This window comes from Ascaphus truei, chromosome 1, assembly GCF_040206685.1.
Source record: "Ascaphus truei isolate aAscTru1 chromosome 1, aAscTru1.hap1, whole genome shotgun sequence".
NCBI classification, from domain to species: Eukaryota; Metazoa; Chordata; class Amphibia; order Anura; family Ascaphidae; genus Ascaphus; species Ascaphus truei.
The window spans coordinates 411,866,240-411,892,658 of NC_134483.1; the positions used below are offsets into that span (position 1 = coordinate 411,866,240).

Consider the following 26,419-nt stretch of genomic DNA (forward strand, 5'->3'; position numbering starts at 1 on the left):
AATTACAAGGAGATGTGAGTACCGGGCAGTTACTTGTTAAACTAGAATTTTATTGGCATCCTGATGTTTAGCCTTTGGGCTCATGTAATATCTTTGTAATGCTTTTATATTGCTTGAAATGTCTTAAATTGACAATGGTATTTTCAGGGTTTATGTCAATAATGTCATTATTGACAGTGACTATGATATGTCTACTTTAGGCTACAGCAATACACAATGCAATGTGCTGTGTACTACAGCATAACAGTATCCTACTAAGAAAGGGCACTGAAACTAAACACACACACACACACACACACACATATTGCTGTGTTTCCAAACACACCCCTCGTCTGAGCCGCTTTTTCTTCTCTCCACACTAATTCAAATAATAAATGTTCATAAAACCATTGGTACACACAATTACTCCAATTATTACTACAATATCACAACATCCAGCAGTTTAGATTTTTTTTTTAACTTGTTCCGCTGGTATTACAGTTTCAGCAAGTTTACTAGGAAGATGTTTCATTTTCTATTTACATTTATATTATACATTTTATAATCTCTTCCATGCTCCATGCTGATCTTTGAAGCTATTTAGAAGCAATGGGAAATAAGACAGCAAGGTGAGGAAGAGACAGATGAGATGAGCAGAAGAGGGAGGAGTGTAGTGTGCACAGAACGGAAGAATAAGAAGACATTACATTTAGGTAGACACACTCCCGTATATCATTCAGTGCCAGAGAAACCCACAATGCATTGCAGCAGATGACATTTCTACTTAGGAAATGAAACCACGTTGGTTAAATTCTGATTGGGTATAATGATCTCGCCATGAAGATATCAGTGTAATTTGTGAACTTTTATTTTCAGTACAATTATTGCTTTCCCTTGACAGTACAGCACGTTGATTTTAGTTCTCCCATCATAGTCATGAGAAAAATTGTTTGAAAAAATAGTGGACATGCACTGCCTATTACTGCGACTGCCACAGTGGCAAGTGAATATTAGGCCATAATCAGGTGATTAAACAGAACAGAAATAGCAGTGCAGCTGTTTTTCCATTTTCAACTCAATGTTACAGTGTTTAAGATTTGATAGGTGTAACAATTTAAGTAGTTTTTTTAAATGTATGTATGTTATAGGTATATCTATTGTGATCTTCTAAACTTTAAAGTGAGACACAGTAATAGTAAGTAACTACACAAACTTAATGGAATGCTTTGTGTTTGCAAACGAGTGCATATCTTCATCATTTTGTTAGGGATGTATTGCCCTTCTACTCAGATTATGTTACTCCATATGTATTAATAAACATTTTTCTGCCTAAGCTATTTATTTATTCAGGAGATTACATTTATACACCAGTCTTTGCCATGTTCTGTGTTTCAAAATATATACATATTAGCTGTACCCGGAGTAACATGCACTGATGCAGGAGATCTGAAAGGTTATTAAACATTAATCTTTGTTTTCACCCCTCCCTGTAATGATATGCTGTCTCTTCCCCGCCTTCTCCTCAATTATGCCCTGCTCCTCTTTGCACTCTCCTCCCCTCTCTTTGCACTCCCTGCCTTACTGTGCCTGCTCCTCTCGGTGCACAATACACGCCCTCCACTCTTACTCATTTTATCTGTCTCCTCCTCTCCTTGCTGTCTCCACTGCTATTAAAATCCCTTCCCCACTCAGTCTATCACAGAGGAGGGGTATGCATATATATATCTTTATTTATATAGCGCAGACGGTGTACGTAGTGCTTTACAAAGACAATACACTACAGGGAATTATAATAATACAATAAGTGCAGTAAAGTCAGACAATAGGACAGGAAATTCCTTCCCAGGAGAGCTTACAATCTAAGTGGTATGTTGGGAGGCTAAGTGCAGTAGATGGCAGTGCTTGGCCACAATGGTTGGTAGGTAGCAACTGCCAATGTGGGTCAGTAGCCATGAGTGCATGCTGATGGGTTGCTTCTTTTGAGAGGTGAGTTTTAAGATAGGACGGTATTAAATGAAATGGGTTAACACCATTAGCAGGGAAAGAGGTGACAGGGAGGCGTGGACAAGAGCAGGTGTGTATAAGACTGGGTCCACAATTAGGAGAGAGAACCCCAGCAGCAAGGAGGATGAGTAGAGTGAAAGAGAGGTGAGAAGAGGATTTGCGGGGGTGCTTTTTATTGAGGGGTGTAGAAGTTGTTGGGAAAGAGGTGTGTAAATAGTGGTTCAGAGTCTGGGCATAGGCGGGGTGGAAGAAGAGATGAAGAAATGTGGCTAGAAGGAGAGTGGGGAAGTTGGAGAGAACAGAAAAGTTTTCAAAGGAATGAGGAAACCACAAACAGAAAAAGCAATAGGGAGGCATGAGATGCAGGGAGAGAGGTAGGAGGAGAGAGGTCCCAGGTAGTGTAGGAGATGAGGAACAGGAGGTGAAAGAGCTGGTGTGTAAATCAAGCCTTGAAGGGCAGTGTATTACTTAAGTAATAATCCCTGAAGAACAGGGCATTACTGGCCAATAATGCCCTGGCTGGAAGAGTTGAAGGCCCGAGGCGAAGCCGGGGGACTTTAACCGAGCTAGTAATGCCCTGTTCTACATGCTAAATGTAGGCTTATTTTTAATTTCTTTTTAATTTTTCATAAAAAAATATAAATTTTTGTAGTCATATTGATTTTTATCAGCATGATTGTCTACATTCTTATGTTTTTACTGCAAGTTTATTAAACGGAAATTGTACATACACACAGCCCCCTCTATATATACACAGCCCCCTCACACACACACTCTGCAACCCCCCCTCTATATACACAAACACACTCTGCAGTCCCCCCTACACTCTGTGCAGCCCCCCTCCTCTATACCCACAAAACACACTGCAGCCCTCCTCCACCCTCTACAGTCACAAAACACACACAGCAGCCCCCCCTCTACAGTCACAAACACACAAAACACACTGCAGACACACACACACACGCCAAAACACACTCTGCAGCCCTCCTCCACAATCTACACCTCCTCCACAATCTACACCCACTGGCACCCACGCACACACACTGCAGCCCCCGTCTACACCCACAAAACACACTGCAGACACACACACCAACAAAACAGACTGCTGCCCCCTCTACATCCATAAAACTCACACCAGAAGCCCCCATCTACATCCACTGCAGCCCCCATGTAAACCCACACACTGCAGACACACAACACTCTGCATCTCTGCTCCACCCACAAAACACATAGTGCAGCCCCCCCCTCTGCACCTACAAAACACACTGCAGAGATACACACACAAATCAACAAAACAGACTCTGCCATCTCTACATCCACTAAACACACCAGCAGCCCCCTTCCCACACCCACTGCAGCCCCCTGTAAACCCACACACTACAGATACATACACACACACAACACTCTGCAAACCCACAAAACCCACACACTGAAGACACACACTGCAGCTCCCCCTCTACACACACAAAATACACACAACAGACACGCACCAACAAGACTCTGCTGCCCCCTCTACACCCACAAAACACACACCAACAGAAGACACACACGCCAATAAAACACTCTGCTGGCCCCTTTACACCCACAAAACACACAACAGACACACAAACCTTTCCCCTCACTCTGCTATGTGAAGCTCTCTGCAGGCAGGGTGGGGGAGGAGTCAGTGCCTTGCTGGTGCCTTCTGACCAATCACCTCCCTTGTCTAAAAGCAAATTTCACTCTTTGTGAATGAAAGCTGATTGGCTGAAAAACTTGTCAGGGTGCCAAAAATTCCGGCCCATTGCTGATTGGTTAAAATTCTGGGCATTATCCAATCAGAGAGCAGGAATTTCAATAATTCCCGGAATTTACCAGCTTTAGCCTATATTTAAGTAATAATCCCAGAAGAACAGGGCATTACTGGCCAATAATGCCCTGACTGGAAGAGTTGAAGGCCCGAGGCGAAGCCGAGGGACTTTAACCTAGCCAGGGCATTATTGGCCAGTAATGCCCTGTTCTGAGGGGATTATTACTATTATAGGCTAAATGTAGGCTTTTTTCATAAATAATAGACACTTTTGTATAGTTATATAGATTTTTTTATTAAAATAAAATGGTAAATACATTAAAAGACCTCTATATACTCTTACACTGCAGCTATCTATATCCAAACACTGCCCCCCCCCCCCCTCCAGTTTGCGCACCACTGGTCTAGTGTACAGCTAAGCAATTATTTTTCACAGGGATTCCCTTTCTGTCAAGTTAAATAGACTCCTACAATTGGTGCACATGGCTGCTTCTTCCTTCCTGTCGATTTCTAAGCTCTGAAGAAGATGTGTCACGGTGAGACACAGGAAGCTGGACCCAGAGAATTCTATATCTGAACTCTGTTGAGCCCTTCTCTAATTTAAAGTTGGGGCAAAAAACAGTCACCAAGTATTTAATACACATTCTCATAGCAAAAAGTGTTCTCTGAATAATCAAGGCCTTCATTGTATTTAACACACACGTTAGATTGTAAGCTCGTTGGTGCAGGGACTCCTTTTCCTAGTGTTAGTTGTATGTCTTAAAGCACTTTTTCCCATTATGTGCTATATTATTATGTCGTGTATTACTGCAGTGAAACACTATGTACATATATGGTGCTATATAAATAAAGATATACATACATTTGGGTTATAATAGTATTTTCCCATATACATACAGAACCCCTGTAAGCTCATATTGAACCCCCAAAATAATCACAACATATATATATGCATATAAGCAGTGGTCGACAAATCACCAACAAATCTACTCGCCAAACAAAAAAATCTACTCGCCACCTAGTACCACACGTGTGCTGATTGGACCAATAGGAGCTCGCTACGATGTTAAATCCACTCGCCCGGGGCGTGCAAATGTATAGGTTTGTCGAACACTGCATATAAGTGTCAAAAGGAGTGCTACTGAGCATGGCAATATATATTTAAAATCAGAGACAAAACATGAAACACAGACAGAGCCCAGTGCTTCGCAACCCGATTTCAGACATTTGAAAATCAGAAAAAAGGTGCGTCTTAGAATCGAGGAAATAGGATATATATACACACACACACACACACACAATTTTAGTAATGCTACAGCCTTTTACATTTCCACACCTACCCACACCATTGATATACACTCCCACTCCCCACACAACTTTTGTAAAGCGCTGTATACACTCTGGGCTCTTTACTAATTTATATTTGCATACATACATACAAACACACACACACTCTTACATCACTAACATTCAGGGACTATTTAACACCTCAAGTCATAAATCGCATACTTCACAGGGGGGGGGGGAGTGTTAGGTTTCAGTCACAGATAACATTCTTATATGCACTTATAGCCCTGGTAGGTTTGGGCTATTATTCTGTCCTCCTTCTGTGCAATAATACCTGGTAAGGGCAGGTTTGCCAGGAGTTAAGGTGGGTTCTCCCCACTCACTGCAGATCAGTGAGGCAGAGAAAGCAGTGCAGTCAGGCCTGTGTCCAATAAGGGACGGGGGGCGGGCTCTTGTTGTATCTGTCTTAATGATCTGCATTTCCTGTATTGAGTCAGTTGCTCCTACCCTGAGAGGAGCTGAGTCTTACCTAACCGAGCTGTCAGGGACCTGGCAGACTTGAGGCCCTCCCCCTGGGAGAGGCTGGTAGACTGTTCCCACTACTCTGATAGGGGGTAGTGGAAGAGCTAGGCCTGCTTCCAGGGCCCTGACTGGGAGTGAAAGGCCAGGGTCATTCTGAGAAGTACTGCTGTGTTACTGTGTTCCTGTACTGCTGTGTATGCTGTTCCAGTGAATGCTGTTGGTGCAATAAAGTGTTCCTGATTTATAAAGAAGCGGTTGTGAGACTGGAATCTCTCATCCCTGAGTGGGACGTTCTATTCCAGGGATTCCACCACATATCCTGGGGCCTGCAATAGATGGAGGCACTGTCACCGTGAGTACGTACTGGGTATGTCCCCAGAAGCCTGTCCTGACCTTCCCCATAATACCATCAAGCGGGAGACTCAGGAGTCCTGTAAGCCAGCAGGTGCGCCACACTATTATGCCTTGTAACCAGAGTAGCATTTCCCCTAGGAGACCCTATTTGCGATTGGGTGGGGGAATACCCGTTACACACTGTTTTTAAGTTAAACTTTGCTTGCTTTATTCAATGTACCATCGCCGGAAGAAGAGATCAGTGTATCTCGAAAACTCGCATAAATAAAAGGATTTAGTTAGCGACAGAACGGTATCGTCTATTCATTTTTGATTATTAAAGCTCAGCTAACACAGTACCGATATCTCTACATATATATATATATATATATATATATATATATATATATATATATATATATATATATATATATATATATATATATATATATATATATATATATATATATATATACACACACACACACACAACAGTCCAACAAGAAAGTCTCTTACAGATGCAGCGGCCGTTATTTGAACAAATCAAGGTGCCGTTTTCATGTGCGCTGCTGTACTCCACGCGGCATTAACGCGGCCAATCGCCCCAGGCACACGTGTTTATCGTGGTTTTAATTTCATGGATTGTGTGCAATTAAATGCAATGAAATGAATGAATTGTAATGTGTACAGTACTGTGCTACTGGGTTAATTTCAGGTGTTTAAAAATCAGAACACTAAAATGCAATTTTCTGCACTCGCGTCTTAAGGCGGTACGGTTGGAAGAAATCCTGCGTCATGAAATGGGTATTCTGAGGTATACAACCCATGAAGTGTTCGAATAATGGCCGCTGCATCTGTATCTGTATCTGTTGTTGCTGTAGGGGAGGGGCCTCTCTGTTCTCCTGGGTCAGCATCCTTGTGTGCTATGGCACTCTCTGTGTCCAGGTATAGAGGTCTTGTCTCCTTGTCTTCCTGTCAGCATACAGTCCTTCTGTGTGCATCAAGACATCATCTTTTCCTCAGGTCAGCCCAGTTGCGGGCTAAATAAATCTCTGGTCTGTCCTTATGTCAGCTAAATGTGAGCTAAGGAAATCTCTCTCCTGTTTCCAACAGGAGGCTTTTCTTATAGACTTAATTTGCCAGATGGAGTCTGGTTAATCATCTGCTGCACTTAACCAGATCCCTGCTGGATTTTAGAGATAGTTTCTTCAACAGGGATAAGTCCCTGTTACAGTGACACACACTGCGCACTCCTTGGAGCAAAGTCATTGTTACATCGATGCAGAAACGCAAGATGAAAAGGATGCAATTTACGTCAATTTCGCTATGACACTTCACCCTCAATGCTTGCTTTTTTTATCACTTTGTCGCTATACATCCGTACGTCACCGTGTTTTGATTTTTTCATTTCACTGCATAATCAGCATTGACGATGTTAATTGCTAATAGGATATCTATTTTGAATCCAAATTTTCCTCGATTTCTGAATGCTCATCTTTCTCTTATGAATGATAATGAGGCATGAAAATCCCCAGTCGGGTAGATGTTGAAGATATTGTTTTAGATGCATAATGCTTTGCCATCCTCCTGTGGCCTGGCGGAGTCACCAGAGCTTCACATATACATTTCATGGAGCATGTGTGGGAAAAGCCCATGTGTTGCTACCACGCTTATGCTGAATATAAGAAAGTAGATGTAACATGACAGAGTTCCCTACAGGTAATGCAAAGGAACAAATCTGGAAAATAATTAAATATATGAAAAATTAACTATTGCTCAAGGTGGTATGTCTAATTTCCACCCAAAAATACTATGTCAGGAAGATCGACCAATAAACAGTCCAAGAAATACCAAGACACGAAATAAATGTTCAAAAGGTGTATTGAATCAAATACAGCATTGCAGTGAAGAGATCATAGTTCAAGGCTCAACTGATCACAATGGTATACACGCAAGATGTATATAGAAAAATCAAATACATACTGTACAATATCAAAATGCTTTAAAGGTAAAAAAAACTAATTCTGAAAGCATAATAGGCCGACATCCTGGTGAATGAGATTCGACGTTTCGGACCAAAAACGGCCATGATGATCCTGGCCTTTGCATCTTTTCCTTAATTTTTTTATTCTGCTACCGCAGTTCTCCAAATATGTTCAAGCCAGGTATGTGTACGGGGGGAAAAAGTGTCATGTGACGATTTGTTCGCCTTTAACCCTTTTAGAGTTGGGTTTCATCAATACAATGGCAGCGTTTAAATGTTTAAACATGTGCAACTAGGATGTCGGGTTCATGCATACATACATATATACTGTAGGATTTAATATAAGGTGTCTTCCAGCGCTTGAAGGTTTCATATGGAATAACAGCACTTAGTAAATATGGGTCATAATAATTTATAAATAAATGGATATCTTTCTATTATGGAAGATCATTAGTGGTCTGTAATCAGCTTTGACAATGAAATCTCTTGCTAAATATAATTGAAATATTGCAAATCTAACTGAAGTCAAAGGGATGTTCTATTTCAATCCACATTTGAAAGCCAATACTGCTTAAAATCTTAAAACAACCCATAAGTACTGCAATTAATTAAAACACATTTGAACCATTTTATCTGGAGGATTTCACTGAAAAGAATATTGTGATTATTAGGCCGTGTAAACGATTGGTCTCTTCTTTTTGGCATTGCAGGTATCGGAATTCACACAAGCAGAGCATCTGCATAGATATGCTGCGCCGGGGTTATCACAAGTCTTTCTCTGAACTCTTTTCTCTGATCCAGAAGTGGAATGCCTTGAGGGACGCTGGAGGGCCTGGGTCAGCCATATGGCTGCAAGAGCCCTTGGAGGAGCAGCATGAGAAACTAGATCAACTTCAACACTTCCTGACCAGGGCTGAGGCGGCCCAACAAGCAGGTAAAGTAGGGAATTCTGGGTAGCCGAGCAGCAGGAGCTGAAGTAGTGAGAGCCTCAGGCGAGGATTCTAAATTGTTTCATCTTTGAATTTGAAACATTACTACAATTTAGCACATATCAGCTTTGCTCTTATCAGCCGTATAGCAAGATCAGTACTAGATCATAAAATCCAGTTATAAAGGAAAGTCTGGCATCAAACTGTGCAATTTTTTAGTCCTTTAAAACAGGAATCAAGGGGAGTAAGGGGTGCATATATTTTAACAACTCTTATGAGAATATTTTATTTTTCTATGCACGAGAGGCCTTCTGGGAAGCTTATGTATGCATAGCATTGAGGCAGTGTCATTTTTTTGTACTGGAAACACTGCTGCATTAAGCAGGAGTGCTGTCATGCACCTCTACCACACACTGCAAATGTAATAACATAAAATACAGGCGAAGCAATAAGCAGCATTACCACATTACCAATGTTATGCTTCTCATAGGTATTTTTCTGACTTACTCTTCATACAAGTTTAAATTAAAAAAAACTGCACTCATTGGTCACAACACCGTTATTTTTTTTGTCTTGCTCCATAGCGATCTCCATATTCAGTGCATAGACGTTGATATACAAAGGCACACATATACTATGTTGCGCTTTCAGTTTTGTTGATTGCAATTACAGCTGCCATTTAAATACTAAACAAACGAAAATATGAGCTATCAATATAGCTTGTTAAGCCCATCTCCCCCTCTCTGTATTTGGAAAATCCTTATAACGCTGTAAGTATCAAGTTGAAATGATACATTTTTCATTAACAGATTTCAGGCGTTTTGTGTACACAAAACAAAACATCAATTTTGCAGCACAATTAAGTGTTGTCCAGTTTAGATGTATATAAACCAGTAGTATCTAACAATTATTACATCATTTAATATTGGTGGTGTGCACATGTAAATATAGAGCACAGTACAGTAATGGCATGTCATCAAGCAGTAATTGTAAGACTTTTTGTCACATTAGGATTCCAAATATAGTTAATCGTGCTAACCATAAAGCAGTTTATGGCCCATAGCACTGGTTAATACTGTACATCTGGCCTTAAATATATGCAGAAGTTATATACATTCCAACAACTAAAATCAGCAATGGCACACTGGCTTAATATCTTAAAGCAGCAGCCCACGCTTTAACAACACAAACATACAAACAGCAGAACTTGATTAGGGCTTTAAAAAATAAGTAATAGCCAGTAAACTTAAAAGTAAAAGCAAGAGAGCGCTGCGTAAAATATCAGATTTTCTAGCCCCAATATTTTATATGAATGCAGCAATGTGTGTTGGTAATTTAACAACCGGTGGATTAAAAGAGAGCTAAGAAATATTCGTTTATGGGCAAAAAGTTATTTCTGGAAGAAATGCGTAAAGTGTATTATATAAAGCTTTTTCAAAATAATTTGGTTTGAAGTCATTGCACAAAATGCAGGCACTACACGTTGCCTGTTGTCAGACGTGTATATATATATACAGTAGGTAAGAAAATTATGATTATGGTAGCAGTTTATTGAATTAGAAATGTTGGCTTTTATTTGAAGGTCCATATTAAGGAGAACAGAGTATAAGAGGAGAGGGAGGAGGAGAAGGAGGGGTGGATTGTGCAAATATACTGGTTATCATTTACACATCATTTTTATTCACTTGAGAATGATAGGTAAAATGTAGTTAACATAATATTTGTAGAAGGGAGCACTCAAATAAATTAATACAATAAAACAATGAATAAATAAATGAAAAGAGGTATAAAAAGATGTGTCAAACGGGAGGCTGTAGGGAGAAAGAGGTGCACTTACACAACTTCTGGGATATGCCTCGGGTGCACTCCCTGCACCTGGGCCGGTGCTGCTAATAGTGTAGGTAGTTCATCCGGGGAAGATGATCTTGTTAAAGGTCCAGGTTGTTGATCGAAACGTCAATCACCTTTTAAATACAATTTTCACTTTATTATATTAAGTCCTCTGGAGTGCAGTTTTATTCTACCTTCCCTGGATGAACTACATACACTTCAAAAGTGAGGCTGGCACAAGTCCCCAACACTATATCACACAAGATGTCAACCTCCCATAAATGTGGACAGAAGACACTCGACACTTCGAAAGTATAAAGATAGAAAAAGATATGATGTAAACATAATCATCAACAATAATAATACATAACGAGGAAAACAGAGTTTCAGGGAGCGACACTTTCGGCAGATGCAAACTTTTTCATTATTATATATATACAGTATATATTATTATTTTTTTCTTGATGTAAACATTTTAAGTGTGCATTGTCTTTTGTCCTTTATTGTAGGTAGAATATATTTGCCTCTGTCTTTTTCTATTCAAATGTATCGAAATCTTTTTATCACTTTAGGAATTTGGCTCCATGTGAGGACCAGGGGGAACATACTTAGTTAGCACTAGCAATACTAACTGTGCTACTCTTTTTAATTCAGTCCTAGTTTTGCAGATGTGTTGGGTCACACTGATTCCCTTCTATTTTTTCTGTTGCACAATGCTCTTGGTACTACTACCTTTTTAATATAACCGTTCTGTTTGTCTTCATTCTGAAGTTTGATGAACAAGATTCATAATTGTTTCGCAAATAATTGTAATTCAGATAAGCAGGTAACCGTTATTATCCTGGAAAAATGTTGTTGCATTTTTTTACTCGGGCTTATTTATTTTTATTTATAAAAAATGTTTTACCAGGAAGTAATACATTGAGAGTTACCTCTCGTTTTCAAGTATGTCCTGGGCATAGAGTTAAGACAAATAATACATGGTTACATCGGGCTTTAGTGGAGACTCCAGATGTGCAAAAACTGTGGCTGCGAAACATTTTTCCAACACCATCTTTTCATACACACATGCGGTTTAGAAATGAATTATTAGTCACAGATGAGGATTATTTTATACAATAAAAATAGTTCACAGTAGAAAGGAATACTTGTGTTGGGTAATTTCATTACCCTTATTCCGTGCTAGAGGACAGGCTTCATGACACTAAATGGGTTATGTAAAATGAATAGGATGAGTAACAGTTGGTCATCTTATTGATTTATCTATCTTGTCACAGCTGCACACCAGCCTAAATGTCTGGTCACATTACTATTGTACAGATGGATTTATCATATCATATATCCTATCATATTTTAGAAAGCTTTTCAATTGTACATTTTTTCTTCTTCTTCAAAATCTTTTCATGGACTTTAAAAATATGTTCATATGTTTGTGATATGAAAGAAACCTGCAAATAGACATTCAGGTGATATGACGTTGGTTTTGAACACATGATAAAACAATACACTTGACAACAAGGTACAGGCTGTTCATGTACTAATGTAGATATACAGATGTAGCAGGCTTCATTGTTCCCCTTTGTTGTGCTATGATGGGATATATTGTAGTTTTCTTTACCAACACTGCCACTGAATCTTATGGAAACTTTGTGATATCCTCGATAATAATTGAATATGTTGTGTTTTCTCATGGAACAATGTCATGATGAGATGAGCTACATCTGTAATAAACCTACATTATTACATGATCGATATGAAAGGTATATTTTTGTTTTCACATCAGTGTATGAACAAAAACATTGAACTATGTGTCAATGATAAAAAGTATTTTAACTTCTTGAATATAGGACAAGCAACTGAGACAGGCATTTCACTAAATATTTTTAAGCTTTCTATCAAAAATTAAACAGATTTTGATTTTATAGACTATTAAAATCTGAGTCAAATTTGATCATTTCCTATACAAGCTTTCTAAGTTGATGCAGCTTTGCTTTTGTTGGCTTGGCAAAGGTTTTTGAAACACATGGGACAGAGAGACACCATAGACGTGCCAATTCAATATGCTATGAACCTACAGTACATCTCCATGTCATTGAAGCCTCTAAGTCCCATTCGTTTTAACTGAGCTCAAATCATTTCTGGACATAGACAAGAGTCTTCCTAGCTTATTGAATAAGGTGCAGAATGAAATGTAGAACTTGACAAATGATATTCTTATATGTTCATGGTTAAACACTCGGTTTTACACCGTACAGTAGAAGAAGAAACCTATGAGGTTTCCAAAGCTCTCAACACTGTAATTTCACCCAGGAAGAACCCTAATATTGCCCCCCCCCCCCCTAAAGATATTCCAAGCTATGATTCCTCCCTAATTCCTGGAGCAAACTAGGAGCAAAGAATGTTTAAAATGACTTTATTAAATTCAATTTGACACCAAAAAATGCATTTTCGAGCTACATAAACTAACCTAGATAGCCCTGCACATGAAAATGTGTGATGATATTAGATTTGGACATCAGCAAAGCACCTTCTGTTAAGTATCCAAATTTACATTAGGGTTTATTGTGCTAGTGACTTTTTAGTGGCTACCTATTACTATTTTATTGTAGATACAGCTTCACATTAGATTTAAAATAAAAGTAAATACCTTTATGCAGAAAGATAGACTCAACCAGACCTATGCGTGAAAGCTTTTTTATAATCTTTGCCAGGGTAGTTAAAATCATATCAGTTTTGGGAAGACTTCTCTTTGACATCATATTTCACATTTCCCTTAAAAAGGTTAATGACAGTACAATCCCATCTGGCACTTTAGATTTGAAGGATGGCACACTGGGAGAATTTGTAGAGTAATTAAGTCTGACTCTATAAACACTACAATAGCTGGCAGAGATTTCAAAGGCACTTTAATTTCCTAAACAGTACAATTTCTGATCTAAAAAAAAAAAAATACATTTGATCCATCAAGGAATTTTGACTGTAACAGTTTTTATTTATTTATTTTTAAAGAAAAAAATGAGAAATGAAAGGTCGTCAACAGAATGGTATTTACAGTGAGACTGGTCTATGTTATATATTTTCTGCACAGTTTTATCTACGCAGAAGCTTGGCATTTACATGACCTTATGATCAAGAAACAGAATAGTAATGGCAGAGTTCATCTCTTTTAGTTTCCACATTGTTGTATTGGTATATTATAACTGCATCTTTTCTTCCCTACCTCCTCTTGTGTTGAACTTTGCTGCACCCAAATTGTGTGTTCTAAATGTTCTTTTTTTCACCCTTATTTTGTGTTCCATGTCTTTCTTCCAATTTTTTCCTGGGGGGTCGGGAGGGGGGGGGGTGTGCAACAGATAGAGAGATGTGTTTTTCTTTCTGTGACAATTGTTTTTTTTTACCCCCTGTTCTTTTGATAGTATAAAAAATACCTCAAGGTCTGTGTCTCAATGTATGAAAAAAGATGGAGGTCCATATTCAAATCCCTGGGGTCTATTTATTAACGTCCCCCAGCTTCAAAACTGCTGCAAAAACACTACCAGGTTTATCAAAGAAACAGGAGTTTTCCCTTTGATATATTTGGTGCAGTTTTATTGCACAGGTTTTGCTCCAGTTTGGCAGCCTGGAGATTTTGATAAATAGACTCCTTTATTTCATGCATTTGGTGTACAGTATACTACAGGATTGGGACTTGAGTGGATATGAATCACTGTGGATTTCTACAGTAGTTCCACTGTAATATCTTTAAATATGAATGAGTACAGACATTCATTATATATACTGTACTAATGTCGGTCCTCTCATTGGTAAAGGTACTTTCAGTGTCAGACTGGAAGATCTAGAGCCCACCAGAGACTCTGCTTGTAGAGACCCAGCTACCCTGCCAACTCTGCTCCCTGCACTTGTCGAGCAGGGTGCCTTAGAGGTGGATATCCACGAGGGGGAAGGGGAAGTCCACGGTTGTCCCTGGCTCTTTGGTGGACCAGTCGGTTCCTGTGTACTTTACTGATTACAAATCACCTTATATCTTTTTTTTTTAATAAAACCTAGTTGTTGATTAAATCTACTGGAATATGAACAGCCACAATTGTGCATTAAGAGTCAATAACCATACTAATATTAAGATAAGAGCTAAGTATTTCCTGACAAAATACCTAATATTTCTGTTGATTTTACTTCCAAATTAATTTGTTTGCCTTTGGAGACTGTTGTCAAGTGTTATATTGCAGGGCAGATCACATTTAATTTTTTAAATATTTCTTAAAAGGCATCACTCAGCAAATATTGTATACAAATAAGCATTTCTAATTTAATGTGTGTGAAAGCTCTTTGTGGAAGTTTTTTTGTTACTTCCCTAATACGTTTACGTTTAAGTGTGGTGTACCATTATTACCAAATACAGCTCAACCCCCTTATAACGCTGTGCTTGGGGTCCAAAGAATCACATCGCGGTATAAGCAGATGACGTTAGAAATAATGTACAATTGTATGCATTGTACAATAAAGTATTTAAGATACCAATTATCGTGTTGTAAAGTATTCATAAATACGAAAATTGGGAGCCACGCTTGCATCGCGTTATAAGCGGATTCGCGTTGTAACTGATCGCGTTATAACGGGGTTGAGCTGCATTGCTTGTCTTCTCTGCTTTTTAAGCACTGAGATATTGGGGGCTGTGTACAAAAGCGGTTCTGGAGCAACGAAAGTATGTTTGACACATTGCTCCATTTTTTGGTGCAGTTTTTGTCAAATGTAAGAAACCGTTTCTTGCATTTGGTATACTTTATTAGAATAGTAGAGAAAACTCGTGCGGACACTTGCAGGCCTTTATCAAAGGCAAAAAGGATTTAAATAATTCAGTTTTTCCACTGAATTCATCAAATTCTTTTTGCCTTTGATAAAGCCCTGTGAGCGCCCGCATTTTACTCTTCTAGTGTACTAAGATTTTCATGGAAGCACCAAGTGTGTTGGCTTGTTGGAAATGGCTGAGTTTCCCTGTTCTGCATTATTGCAGACTATAAGAAGCTAGAAAGTTACACCACTGCAAACTTGGCAGATTTTTTGAAAGCAGTTTGACGTGAAAAAAACTGACGCGGAGAGGCATACAATGAGATCTCTTTATAACCTGTGCGGCATGTATTGTAACGCCTCCTCCGGACTGTTTGCAAATCACAAACTGCTGCACATGGGGCAAGAATTTGAGCAGAGACTTTGACATGTTGACTCAAAGATTTGCAAAATTAAAACAACACAATGTGCTAAATTCCCTTAGTACACAGCACTCGTTATGTCAATCTCTGACCCATATTTACTAAGGTCCGTCAAATCCGTGAAAATTACTTGACGTTACCTAAAACACAAACGGGAGTTATTTCCCCGTAATTAACACCTGATTCATTAGGTTAATCATATGCAAAAATAACAGCCATAAGGGTGCTTGGTGAATCTGACCCTCTGTCATCTGGCACTTTTGTCTTCTAACCCGATTGTCAATAGACATTTGTTTTTCTGTATCAGAGAAAAACCTTGATTTCATTTTCAGCTGGGAAAAGAAGTAGGTTAGAAACGATCTGTTATGGCTTATTTAAAGCACCAATCATCAATACTTGTTTTTTGTACAACAATTTTTTTAGGTTGGGAACTGGTAGGTCACTTGCAGCTTAACCACACTATTTTCAGCTTTAGGGACCTCTCATTTCTTGATATATTTAATAACAATAATAATAATAACTAATAATAACTTTATTTAAGCTTCTCTCCCAATGGAACTCAAAGCAAGTGAGTTACCGGGTTTCAATATCCTTACAGGGGGAACAACATGGCTGATAGGAAGCTGCAGCATCATCGGTTATAGTTTCCTATTGGATGGCCCTTTAAATCCTCTGTAGAAACCAGGAAGTAATGCTGGCAATGTCACAGAGAAGTCCCCTGGGATGACATTAAAAGGGTTCAAGACCTCCGTATAAAGGAGGGTTTAGTAGGGGGATTGCTGCTTTAAGTCAAGTTTGTGCTTGTATTTCTAACATTAGTCCAGGATTCACTAAGACACAATGTGGGGTATCACACCCCAGTTCAGTGTTAACTGCCGTTCAAGTCAGTGATACCCCACCTCATAGCTCGGTGAATCCCAGACCTAGACCTTATATCCTTTTTTGTTTGAAGCATTACAAGTTCATAAGCCTCAGGTCTTAATTCTTTGAATGCTGTGTAGCACTGCCAGACATTACAGGGCAGAATAGGTCCTGAAGGGTTATAGCGCCTTTGAAATAACTAAACCATTTACTGTGTCCATCGAACTTCCCTGTAGCTTTCTTTTTTTGTGTGTGACATCGGTAGAGCAGGTCATCCTTTGTCCAAAGATATTATGCTGAAATGGTTGTCTGTGCACTCCTCATTGTTATTCATTGGCAGGATTGTCACTTGGGGGTCACATAAGTTCATTCAATCAAAGCTTAGCCAGTAACTATAATCAGCCTGAGGTCAGTTGCATCTCATGAGACTTTTCTAGGCCTGCTACCTGGAGTCCTTTGAATAATTTCACAAAATATCTCTTGATATTTGGTACATACGAGTCTTGACACTCTGATCTGCTTTTGTAAGGCCCGTTTTCCCACTTGACACACATTCTCTCTTTCCTTTAGCTTCATGTTGTTATTTCTCCAGGCATCCCTTTATCTGTCCTACTCAATTTTAATTGTCTTATAGGTGTTTCAACACATTATTCCTATTGTGATGAATACATCATTGACACGTAGTCGGATCTGACTTTGCATAAACCTTTGCTACATTTGTAAATAGCTATATAGTAACAAGAGAAAAATGATTGTAGTCATCTGGTACATTTATGGTACATTTGATTCCACGAGAAGAAACTAGCTTGAGACTAGTTTATCTAGGGCAGTGTTTTTTTAAACTTTTTTGGTCAAAGAACCCTATAATTATATTGTGAAATTCTAAGAAACCCCAACCCTCTCTAATAGCATGTCTGAAATCAGAAGCATTGTTAGGAACCCTAATCCTTTCTAATACAGTGTCTGAGATAAAAATGCATTAGAAAGATCACTAACCCTCTCTAATAGCGTGTCTGAGATCAGATGCATTGTAACGAGCCCCAACCCTCTCTAACAGCAAGTGTGTGAACAGATCGATTGTAAGGAACCCCAAACCTGTCTAATAGCGTGTCTGAGATCAGATACATTGTAAATTGTTCTGTTTGGTAGAATTTTCAAATGACCTGAACATTGCAGGGAACCCTTTAGGGATGCCCGGGAACCCAAGGATTCCTAGGAACCACGGTTGAAAAACACTGATCTAGGGACTCGTACTTAACAAATGCAGCGTTTATTCCAAAGTTGCTGTGAAAACTGCAATAATCAGCATTAGGTCACTTACACCTCATGATATTTTTCAGGGTCTTACCTACAGACAACAGAAGACAGAAGACAGAAATGCCCAATGCTACATCAAATGTGACAAAATACATAGTAAAATACTTCAATATTCTTGTGAGTTAGGGTCATTTAGTTGAACCCTTTGGTCAAAGCGTTATAAGCCTGCAGCCACGTCACGGCATGACCAGTATGCAGGTCCTAACACTACCTGTGAAAATTCTCATTTGCCTCTGCTGGAGGGAGAAGGACCTCAGCGGGTCTGACCACACAGGAACATGAAAAAACCTGCTACTTTAAAAAGGGGGGTGAGCTTAAACCCTGGAAGGACAGGCCACTAACTTCAAACAACTGATCCCAATTGAAAATTAAAATGTATAAACACACATTCCAACAAGCTAAACACCCCAAAACCCAACCACATGGGTGTTCTGTCTTTTGTTGTATACATTAGGACATGCTCAGCGGCACTCCTTTTGACACACACACACACACACACACACACACACACACACACACACACACACACACACACACACACACACACACACACACACATTTATTGTGGTGTGTTTTGAGCTTGCTGGGATTGTGTGTTTCTTAACTACAGACTTTAGCGTAATTTCATAAAAAAATTCACACATTATTAAGTAGCAACACATTGTTATACAGATGTGGGTGAAGATAATTATAGGCAGTAGCTTTTTAGCGAACATCCCAAATAGCATATTATGAGATATATTCTCCATCCTGCTTTTGCTCCCATGGTCAACATTAAATTAATAGTGTATTGTAGTTAGAGATAATAGCATTTAGTGACCTGACATCTGGCCCGATTCAGTGTGCTAAGAATCTAGAGCAAACAATCAATGTTTACAGCTTCATTTAATGGACAAATTGGAGTCCCATTGCTCTGTCTGCAGATGTCTCATGACTTTCATGTTTCTTAAAAGCTGCCGTGATTGCTTTGTGATCAGAATTTTGCCCTATAGGATACATTTATTTTTTTTGCTCACAGCTGCATATTTGAGTTATTCTTTCTATTTCTTAGACAGAAAGCTCACACAGACCTATAGACCGGTCTTAAGTCTTGTAATGCATGAACTTGTAGCATGCAATAGTGTGCGTTATTTCACTTAGCTTGCCCAGTTTCTCTTGTTAGCTTTCATGGCACAGGAAATGTGCTTTTTAAGATTCTTTGAAAAACGTTTGGAATCCAATTTGACACTATTAAATACATTTGTTGACAACATGATATCTGTAATTGTTAACCTTTAGACCCAGCAAAGATCAACATATCTATCACCTCTCCCTCACCCCCCCCTCCAACTCCAATGAGACAAGCTGTGTGGCTGGACCAATCTCCATTCTATATAACACCCCCGTCAGATGCCCACCCTCAAACCTTAATGAGATCACCTGCCAGGGCTGGACCATACTCCAAACTGATGTATACTCCATCCCACGATTAGCAGTCACTTTACCTTTTGTTTCAACATTGTCCCTCATTCCCTCTAGATTGTAAGCTCTTACGAGCAGAGCCTTCATGACCTATTTGTATCTGCATGCTTTATCCTAACTTGTATGTAACTGTTTATGTAATGATTACATTTCTACACCCCCATTGTACCACGTTGCAGAATATGCTTGCGCTTTACAAATAAACGATAATAAGAATCTCTGCTCTCAGCATTTCTGAACCCATTTACCCATGTGGTTTCTCTCTTTGCACTGTTGGACGAATGTGTCACTTATTCTTGAGTAAAAATTCTCGCGGCTTATGCTTTTCATTTCCACTTTGTGATGTGACTGCTCTCTGCCTTTACACTGTTCCCACAGTTCAGCAGATTTGTTTGTGAGCAAAAATGCTTCCGAACCATGTTAATGTTTTTTTAGTATGTAGCTGCACTGCAACTTTGCAAAATAATTTGTCAGACTTTATCACTGAGTATAAAGTTACGAGCTTGCGGTACTTAGAAATATGTTGCTAGGTCTGGAATATTTGCTTATACTTATAATGTAACTCAGCTGCCTCAATCAAAAATGTATCACTATATATGGACAGATTGAACTACTGTAATGGCAGCTGTATATTTAATGTCGTGATTCCTATCCTTAAAAAAATTAAACAGGTGCATTTTAATGAAGGTTGGAACACTTTGTTTGACAGCAGAACCTCTGAGGGAGTGAAGTTTTAGATTATGTTGTTTCTTCAACTTCCATGATAATGTAACATAATTAACACATGAACCCTCCATATTAGAGGACCAATCAGCAAGGGGAAGGATACTTACCATGAGGTATAGCACACAAAATGTACAAGATAAGGGAACTGAAAAAAAAACCTCTCATGTATGAATTTGCAAGACAACATAATAAAAAATGTATAATAATAATTATTATTATTATTATTATTATAAAAAAAGTACAAATCTTTCAGATTTTTTTTTTTTTAAAGGCCACAATAACTAACATTTCAATCATTTAAGGTATTTCCCTGGGATCACTTTGGTCCACTGTGGGACTTCATCCTTTAGGAGTGGACTGTATGAAGTGTTCCAACTCTTTCAAAATGTCCACATATCAATCTGCAACTCATTTATCAATCACAATCTAATCACAATTTATGACTTATATTTTCAGACTTTCTGGTTTTATTAGTAACTGCAGTCCAAAGTTATTTCAAACAGACAGGTTTGATTAACTTCACTATCGTATACTATTTCTCTAGACAGAATCTTTTCAAACTAATCTCTGCTTATCTCCTCCTTAAAGCCTTCTCTTGGCTTCCCATCAAATTTCGGATCACCTACACAGTTATCCTCCTTTCATTCAATGCTTTCCACTCATCTGCTCCTTCTTACATATCCGCTTTGATAGCTCGCTATGCCCCTGCTCGTCTCCTGCGTTCTACCCACACCTGTCTCCTTTCCACCCCTTTCACCGCTAATGCTCTCGCTCACATTAAACCTTTTTCCCTCACTGCCCCTTACCTGTGGATCTCCCCCACATTAGTATAAGACAAACAACCTCTCTCCCCACCTTTAAGTCAAACCTTAAAACTCAACTCTTCAATGAAGCGCTCCAGTAGCCCAGACTAATGGTTATTGCCCTACACCCACAGTTGCTCCTACCAGCCATTGTAGCCATGCACTACCATTTACTGCCCTCACACTCTCATCTGCTGTATCTGTAAATCTTAGATTGTAATCTCTCCGGGGCAGGGATTTCTTTTCCTATTGTCTGATTTTGTTGGCACTTATTGTATTATTACTTCGGGTACTGTCACTTTGTAAAGTGCTGAATACATTGTGGGTGCTATATAAATAAAGATACATACATCAAGAACTTTTGCAGCAGGCAGCCATTGTGCTGCGTCCAGCTTGTTTCGAACATTCGAGATGTCAACCATCTCTATATCCCACAATCTCCCTTCTTGCTAGTGGTATTGCCCAGAGCCAATGGTAAGGTGGGGCTCTTCTAGTGCTCAGGGAGAAGGGATGTCCCCTTACAAACACAGGGGCTAGCAACCCCTTCCAAGCCCTTACACTGTATCTCATGGCATCTAGTGGTCACCTACTGCATACAGTTCCTCTGCGTGTATGATCGGTTGCTAAAGTACAGGGCAATGGCAGAATAAAGAGTAGCAGAAAAGTGGTTATATTTTGATTTCTACACATACTGTATCTATTTTAAAACACTTTTTTTTATTCTTTCAAGGTTACTATGCAGAAGTGTACAAAAATCAATTTGCACTGGCACAGTACTTCAAGAAAACAGAGGATTACTGGCTTTCAAACCACTTTTTTGAATGCTGCTTTGAGACTGCTAAACAGATAAAAATTGATGGTGGGAGAAAAGAAGCAGAGGCTCATGCAAATCTTGGCCTGGTGGATGAAGAATATGGTAAGAAGCAAACCCAAGAGTTGTACAGTATTTATATATGTGGGGATCTTTAGATCTACAACTGCTATAAAAAAGTCTTTCCTACTACAAAGCAGAAATATTATTTTGAAACATGTGCAAAAGAGGTTTGATGTGTTTTATGTAGAAATGTAATAGTACAATTTACTCATTCATGTATAGCTGAAGGTTACATAAAAACTCTGATCTAACCACAATAATAGCTGAGCAAAACAGTTATATTTCAATTAAAAACATTGATCACCAAACAGATATGTATGTACTGCATGTAGAATATGTAGAATTACAGAGGGCTGCTTTTGGGGAGGGTGTGGGGGAACTGATTGCTGACACCCTTTTTTTTCACCTGCAAATTGGTGGCTGCAGGCTTATAACGCTTTGGCCAAAGGGTTTAACTAAATGGCCCTTAACATGAGCAGATTAGCACTGAAGTATTGTACTATATGTTGTGTCACTTTGTATGTTGCGCTGGGCCTTTCTGTTTTTGTTTCCCTTTTTTTTTAGTGATCAGCAACACGTTTTATATATTAAAGAACACACACAAAAAGGAAAAGTCGCTAACACTATATTAATAGAAAAGGCTAACCCAGGACCCAAAAATAAATATAATATTGATATTTAAAAATTAACTTAAGCAAACCAATAATAAGATAGTAAAAATCCTGGGGGTGCTAAGGGATAAAAAATAATATGAAAACACACAAAAAAGACTGACAAGATCCCTATATTAAGCACTCACAATAAACCTGTAATAACTAAATCAACAAAGAAAACAAAAAAACCTGGAACCATAAGTCAGCAGTGAAAATGCGTCAAAGATTTTAATAAGAAGCAGTGAAACACACTAACATAAAAACATACATAAACTAATGGTAACCTAACAAAAAATAACAAGCAAGAAACGATATGAGTATATATCAACACATGCTAAGTAAAAAACTGAACTAATGAGCCAAAAAACATATCTCAGGAAATATCCAATAAATAAATGGAAAGATACAAATCAGCTAATAAAAGAACAGACACCCCTTAATAATCCTAACTACCAGAAAATAAGAAAGAAGAAAAGCTAAATACTAAACTAATATTCAAATCAAGAAAAACTGGTAGAAACAGAAGAAAAATATAAATTACAATAAACTTATATACTAAAAATATAGTACACACAAAAAAAATGTCTGTCTCTCGTTCTCGCTTTCTCTCTCTCTCTTTCTCTCTTGCTCTGTGTGTGTGTGTGTGTGTGTGTGTTTGTGTGTGTGTGTATGTATATATATATATATATATATATATATATATATGTATATATATATATATATATATATATATGTATGTGTGTGTGTGTATATATACTTCTCTGACTCTTGCCATAATATGAACGATCTGAAGGTGGCCATACTCAAAGGGAATCTTAGAACACCGAAAGAGAGACGTTGCATGAATTCAAATTTATGCAACTGTTCGGGACACTTAGCGGTGGCCTAAACCGAGAGAACTCTCTTCCCATGAGTGCTAAAGGCCATGTCTATACATACTGCGCTATATGTATGCACACACAGCTATCTCTTACACATACATATACTCTATGTAATTCCATCCGTATATACCAATAGGGACCACATACTATCTGCACACACTTTTAGTAATGCAACACTCTCTCACATTTCCACACCTACCCACGCCATTTATATACACTCCCTCTCCACACACACCTTTTGTAAAGCGCTGTATACACTGTGGGCTCTTTATTCGTTTATATTTACATACATACACACACACTCTTACATCACTAACATTTAACACCTAGACATAAATCACATCAACACACGGGGGAGCGATAAGCACAGATAACATTCCAAGATGCACTGTTTTTAAGTTAAACCTTGCCTGCTTTATTCATTGTAACACCGCCGGAAGAAGAGATCAGTGTATCTCGAAAGCTCGCACAAATAAAAGCATTTCGTTAGTCACAGAACGGTATCATCTATTCATTTTTGATTTTATATATATATATATATATATATATATAACATTATTTTGCCTTTAAAAAAAACATAGAGCTTTATTTTAAATATGGTGTGCAGATCAGTTAAGATAGGATACATTTGTTGAGATTGTAAGAGTTTCCAATTTGACAATTGCCACATTACCAATCTTCTCCTTTTTGTTACAAAATAATATTTTCTTGGAGGGGTGAGTTTAATTAGTTTATTATCATACTTTTCCCCAAAAAGAAAGTTTACCATACAGAAGGGATATTCTCTCTTTAAACATCCTTTTTTTTACATTATATTTCATGGAAGGTAGATAATTTTTATTTGCTCGTAAGGTCTCCAAAGAGGTCTCCAAAGAGGAGGCAGGCATGGAGGTTACAGTACCGTTCTTGAATATGCAAGCTTCTCAATTTCCATTGCTGGCTGGATCATATCTGGCAAATCACTTTGTCCCCAGTATGTCTTCCAAGGACGTATTGAAAAATGAGACGTTTATATTCATGTAACTCTCCTGCTAAAATATCTTAGTATAAAGTAGCTGTGGGTTTTGTCCCAGTTTTGCAGCCGGAAAAAACGTTAATACATAACCTCCATTGTGTTATGGGCACTGGCACTATGACTTTCTATACTTTCTTTCACACTGTCGGGCCCATTAAGAGGAAAGTGAAACAAAAAGTGTAAAGGACGCTCCCAGATAACCAGTGATATAAAGAGTTTTTGTACTTGTTGCATTTATTCATATGTGAAAAAAGTGATATCTTATAGACTTAGATAAGTGAAAGGTGTTTATTTTTTTAAACCATATACTAAAAAAAGGGGATAGCAGCGCTATCCACTAAATTATAAACGAGTGTAGTGTGAAATGTTAATATGTGACAGGTGAAACTCATACATGTGAAACACACCAATTTATCACAAGGTAGAACATTTCCCAAATGAGGTAATACTTAAGTCTGGCAGCCAGAGTCCAAAGAGAGATTTCCACTTCCCTCCAAACAATTGGCAGGAAAAACGAAGAAAGAATGTCCTCTGGCGCACAAACTCGAGTAAGATTTCCAAATATAGGGGAAATACGAGAGAAAATACAATAGTTAATTGACAGATTTCTGTAATTAATTAATCGGACCGATGCAGTCATAAATCAGCCTCTAATTTGTCTCTGTTGAATTTAATTCTTGCCAGAAGAAGAGTCAATTATGTCAGAACAAACTCAACCTAGTCAAGGCAAAAGGTAGGCCTAATATAGATAACGCACACCTGATGTGGTGGCTTCTAAGGGTTTCCTCATATATTCTCAAATGACAGCACATGAAATAAAGCTGTATGGATTTATTACCCAGTTGGATTTTAGGGATATTCTTCAAATCCCAACGGAAACCCTTATTAATTAAGAGAGAAATGACATGGCATAATAACATTTTAATTAGTAAAAGGACTGGTATAAAAACAGATGTGCACTCACAAACGCCCGAATTGTATGTGCCTTTTGAATTTTAGCTTTCCAGCATATAGACCCACAGTGTCCTCCCGGTTTTCTTTATAGCAGGGGCAAAATGGTGTCTTTCACATTCACCAATCTTTTTCTGTCAGCTGACGATGTTCTCCTTTCCAAGCTGGGATCGCGTCGCTGCCTCACTCCTTCGCCTGCTCGTGCAAAGCTGGGAGCGGGGGCGTCTCTGGATGGATAAGGCTGTGGTCACTGCCACAGCGTACGGCGCGGCGTGCTTTGTGCGTGTAAGCACCGCCCATCAATGGGGAAGGGCCCAGTTCGCACCTTCCCGCTGAAGGTGCAGTCGCGCCGTACGGCAAGTTTTTTAAACTCAATGAAATTGAGTTTAAAACTTGCGACGGAGGCGTGGCCATGCCCCCACCGGCGGTTCACCCAATGAGGGCGAACCAGCCGCGTGACATAATGGGCACGCCCCCGCAAATCCCCGACCATGCCCCCTCCTGTCGCAAGCTCCCTCTCTCCCCTCAGACCGCAGGTCGCGGTTAGCGCTGTGCACGCGCCGCCCCCCCCCCGCCAGGCGCACGTGTCACAGACATTACTGGGACCGCAGCCTAAGCGTCCGTGCGGTGGTCCTGCAGATGCCGGTATCACTCTGACAGCTTCAGATTGGTTGCGCGTTCAAAGGCTACGGTGGCCTGTGTCAATCCAACACGTTTTGCTAAATCACTTCATCAGGGATAATGCTCTGAGGGTTCTGTATATCTTTAAATAGGCTCTCTGTTGTAGGGATTGGCTGATCAGGAAAGTCTCCTTTGTTTCATATGGGCATATTCGAATATGCACTTTCCACAAAAAACATATATATTACAGACATATCAATGCGTCAATTAATAATAATAATTATAATAATTTTGTGTATTTTACACATAAATACATCAAAGTTTGAAATCAATGTGTTTAGCATATTGAATATTTATAATACAATAAAAAAGTTAGAATTTAATATAATATA

General features: G+C 38.8%; 1 protein-coding gene across 2 annotated transcripts in view; it reads left to right on the forward strand.

Moving 5' to 3' along the window:
- TTC29 (tetratricopeptide repeat domain 29) overlaps positions 1-26,419 on the forward strand; it is a 313,491-nt gene that overhangs the window by 15,913 nt on the left and 271,159 nt on the right. For both annotated transcript variants that reach the window (XM_075613943.1, XM_075613934.1), the window contains exons 4-5: positions 8,609-8,832; positions 21,763-21,948. In XM_075613943.1, the coding sequence (XP_075470058.1) occupies positions 8,609-8,832; positions 21,763-21,948 (410 nt within the window). The remainder of the gene's footprint in view (positions 1-8,608; positions 8,833-21,762; positions 21,949-26,419) is intronic.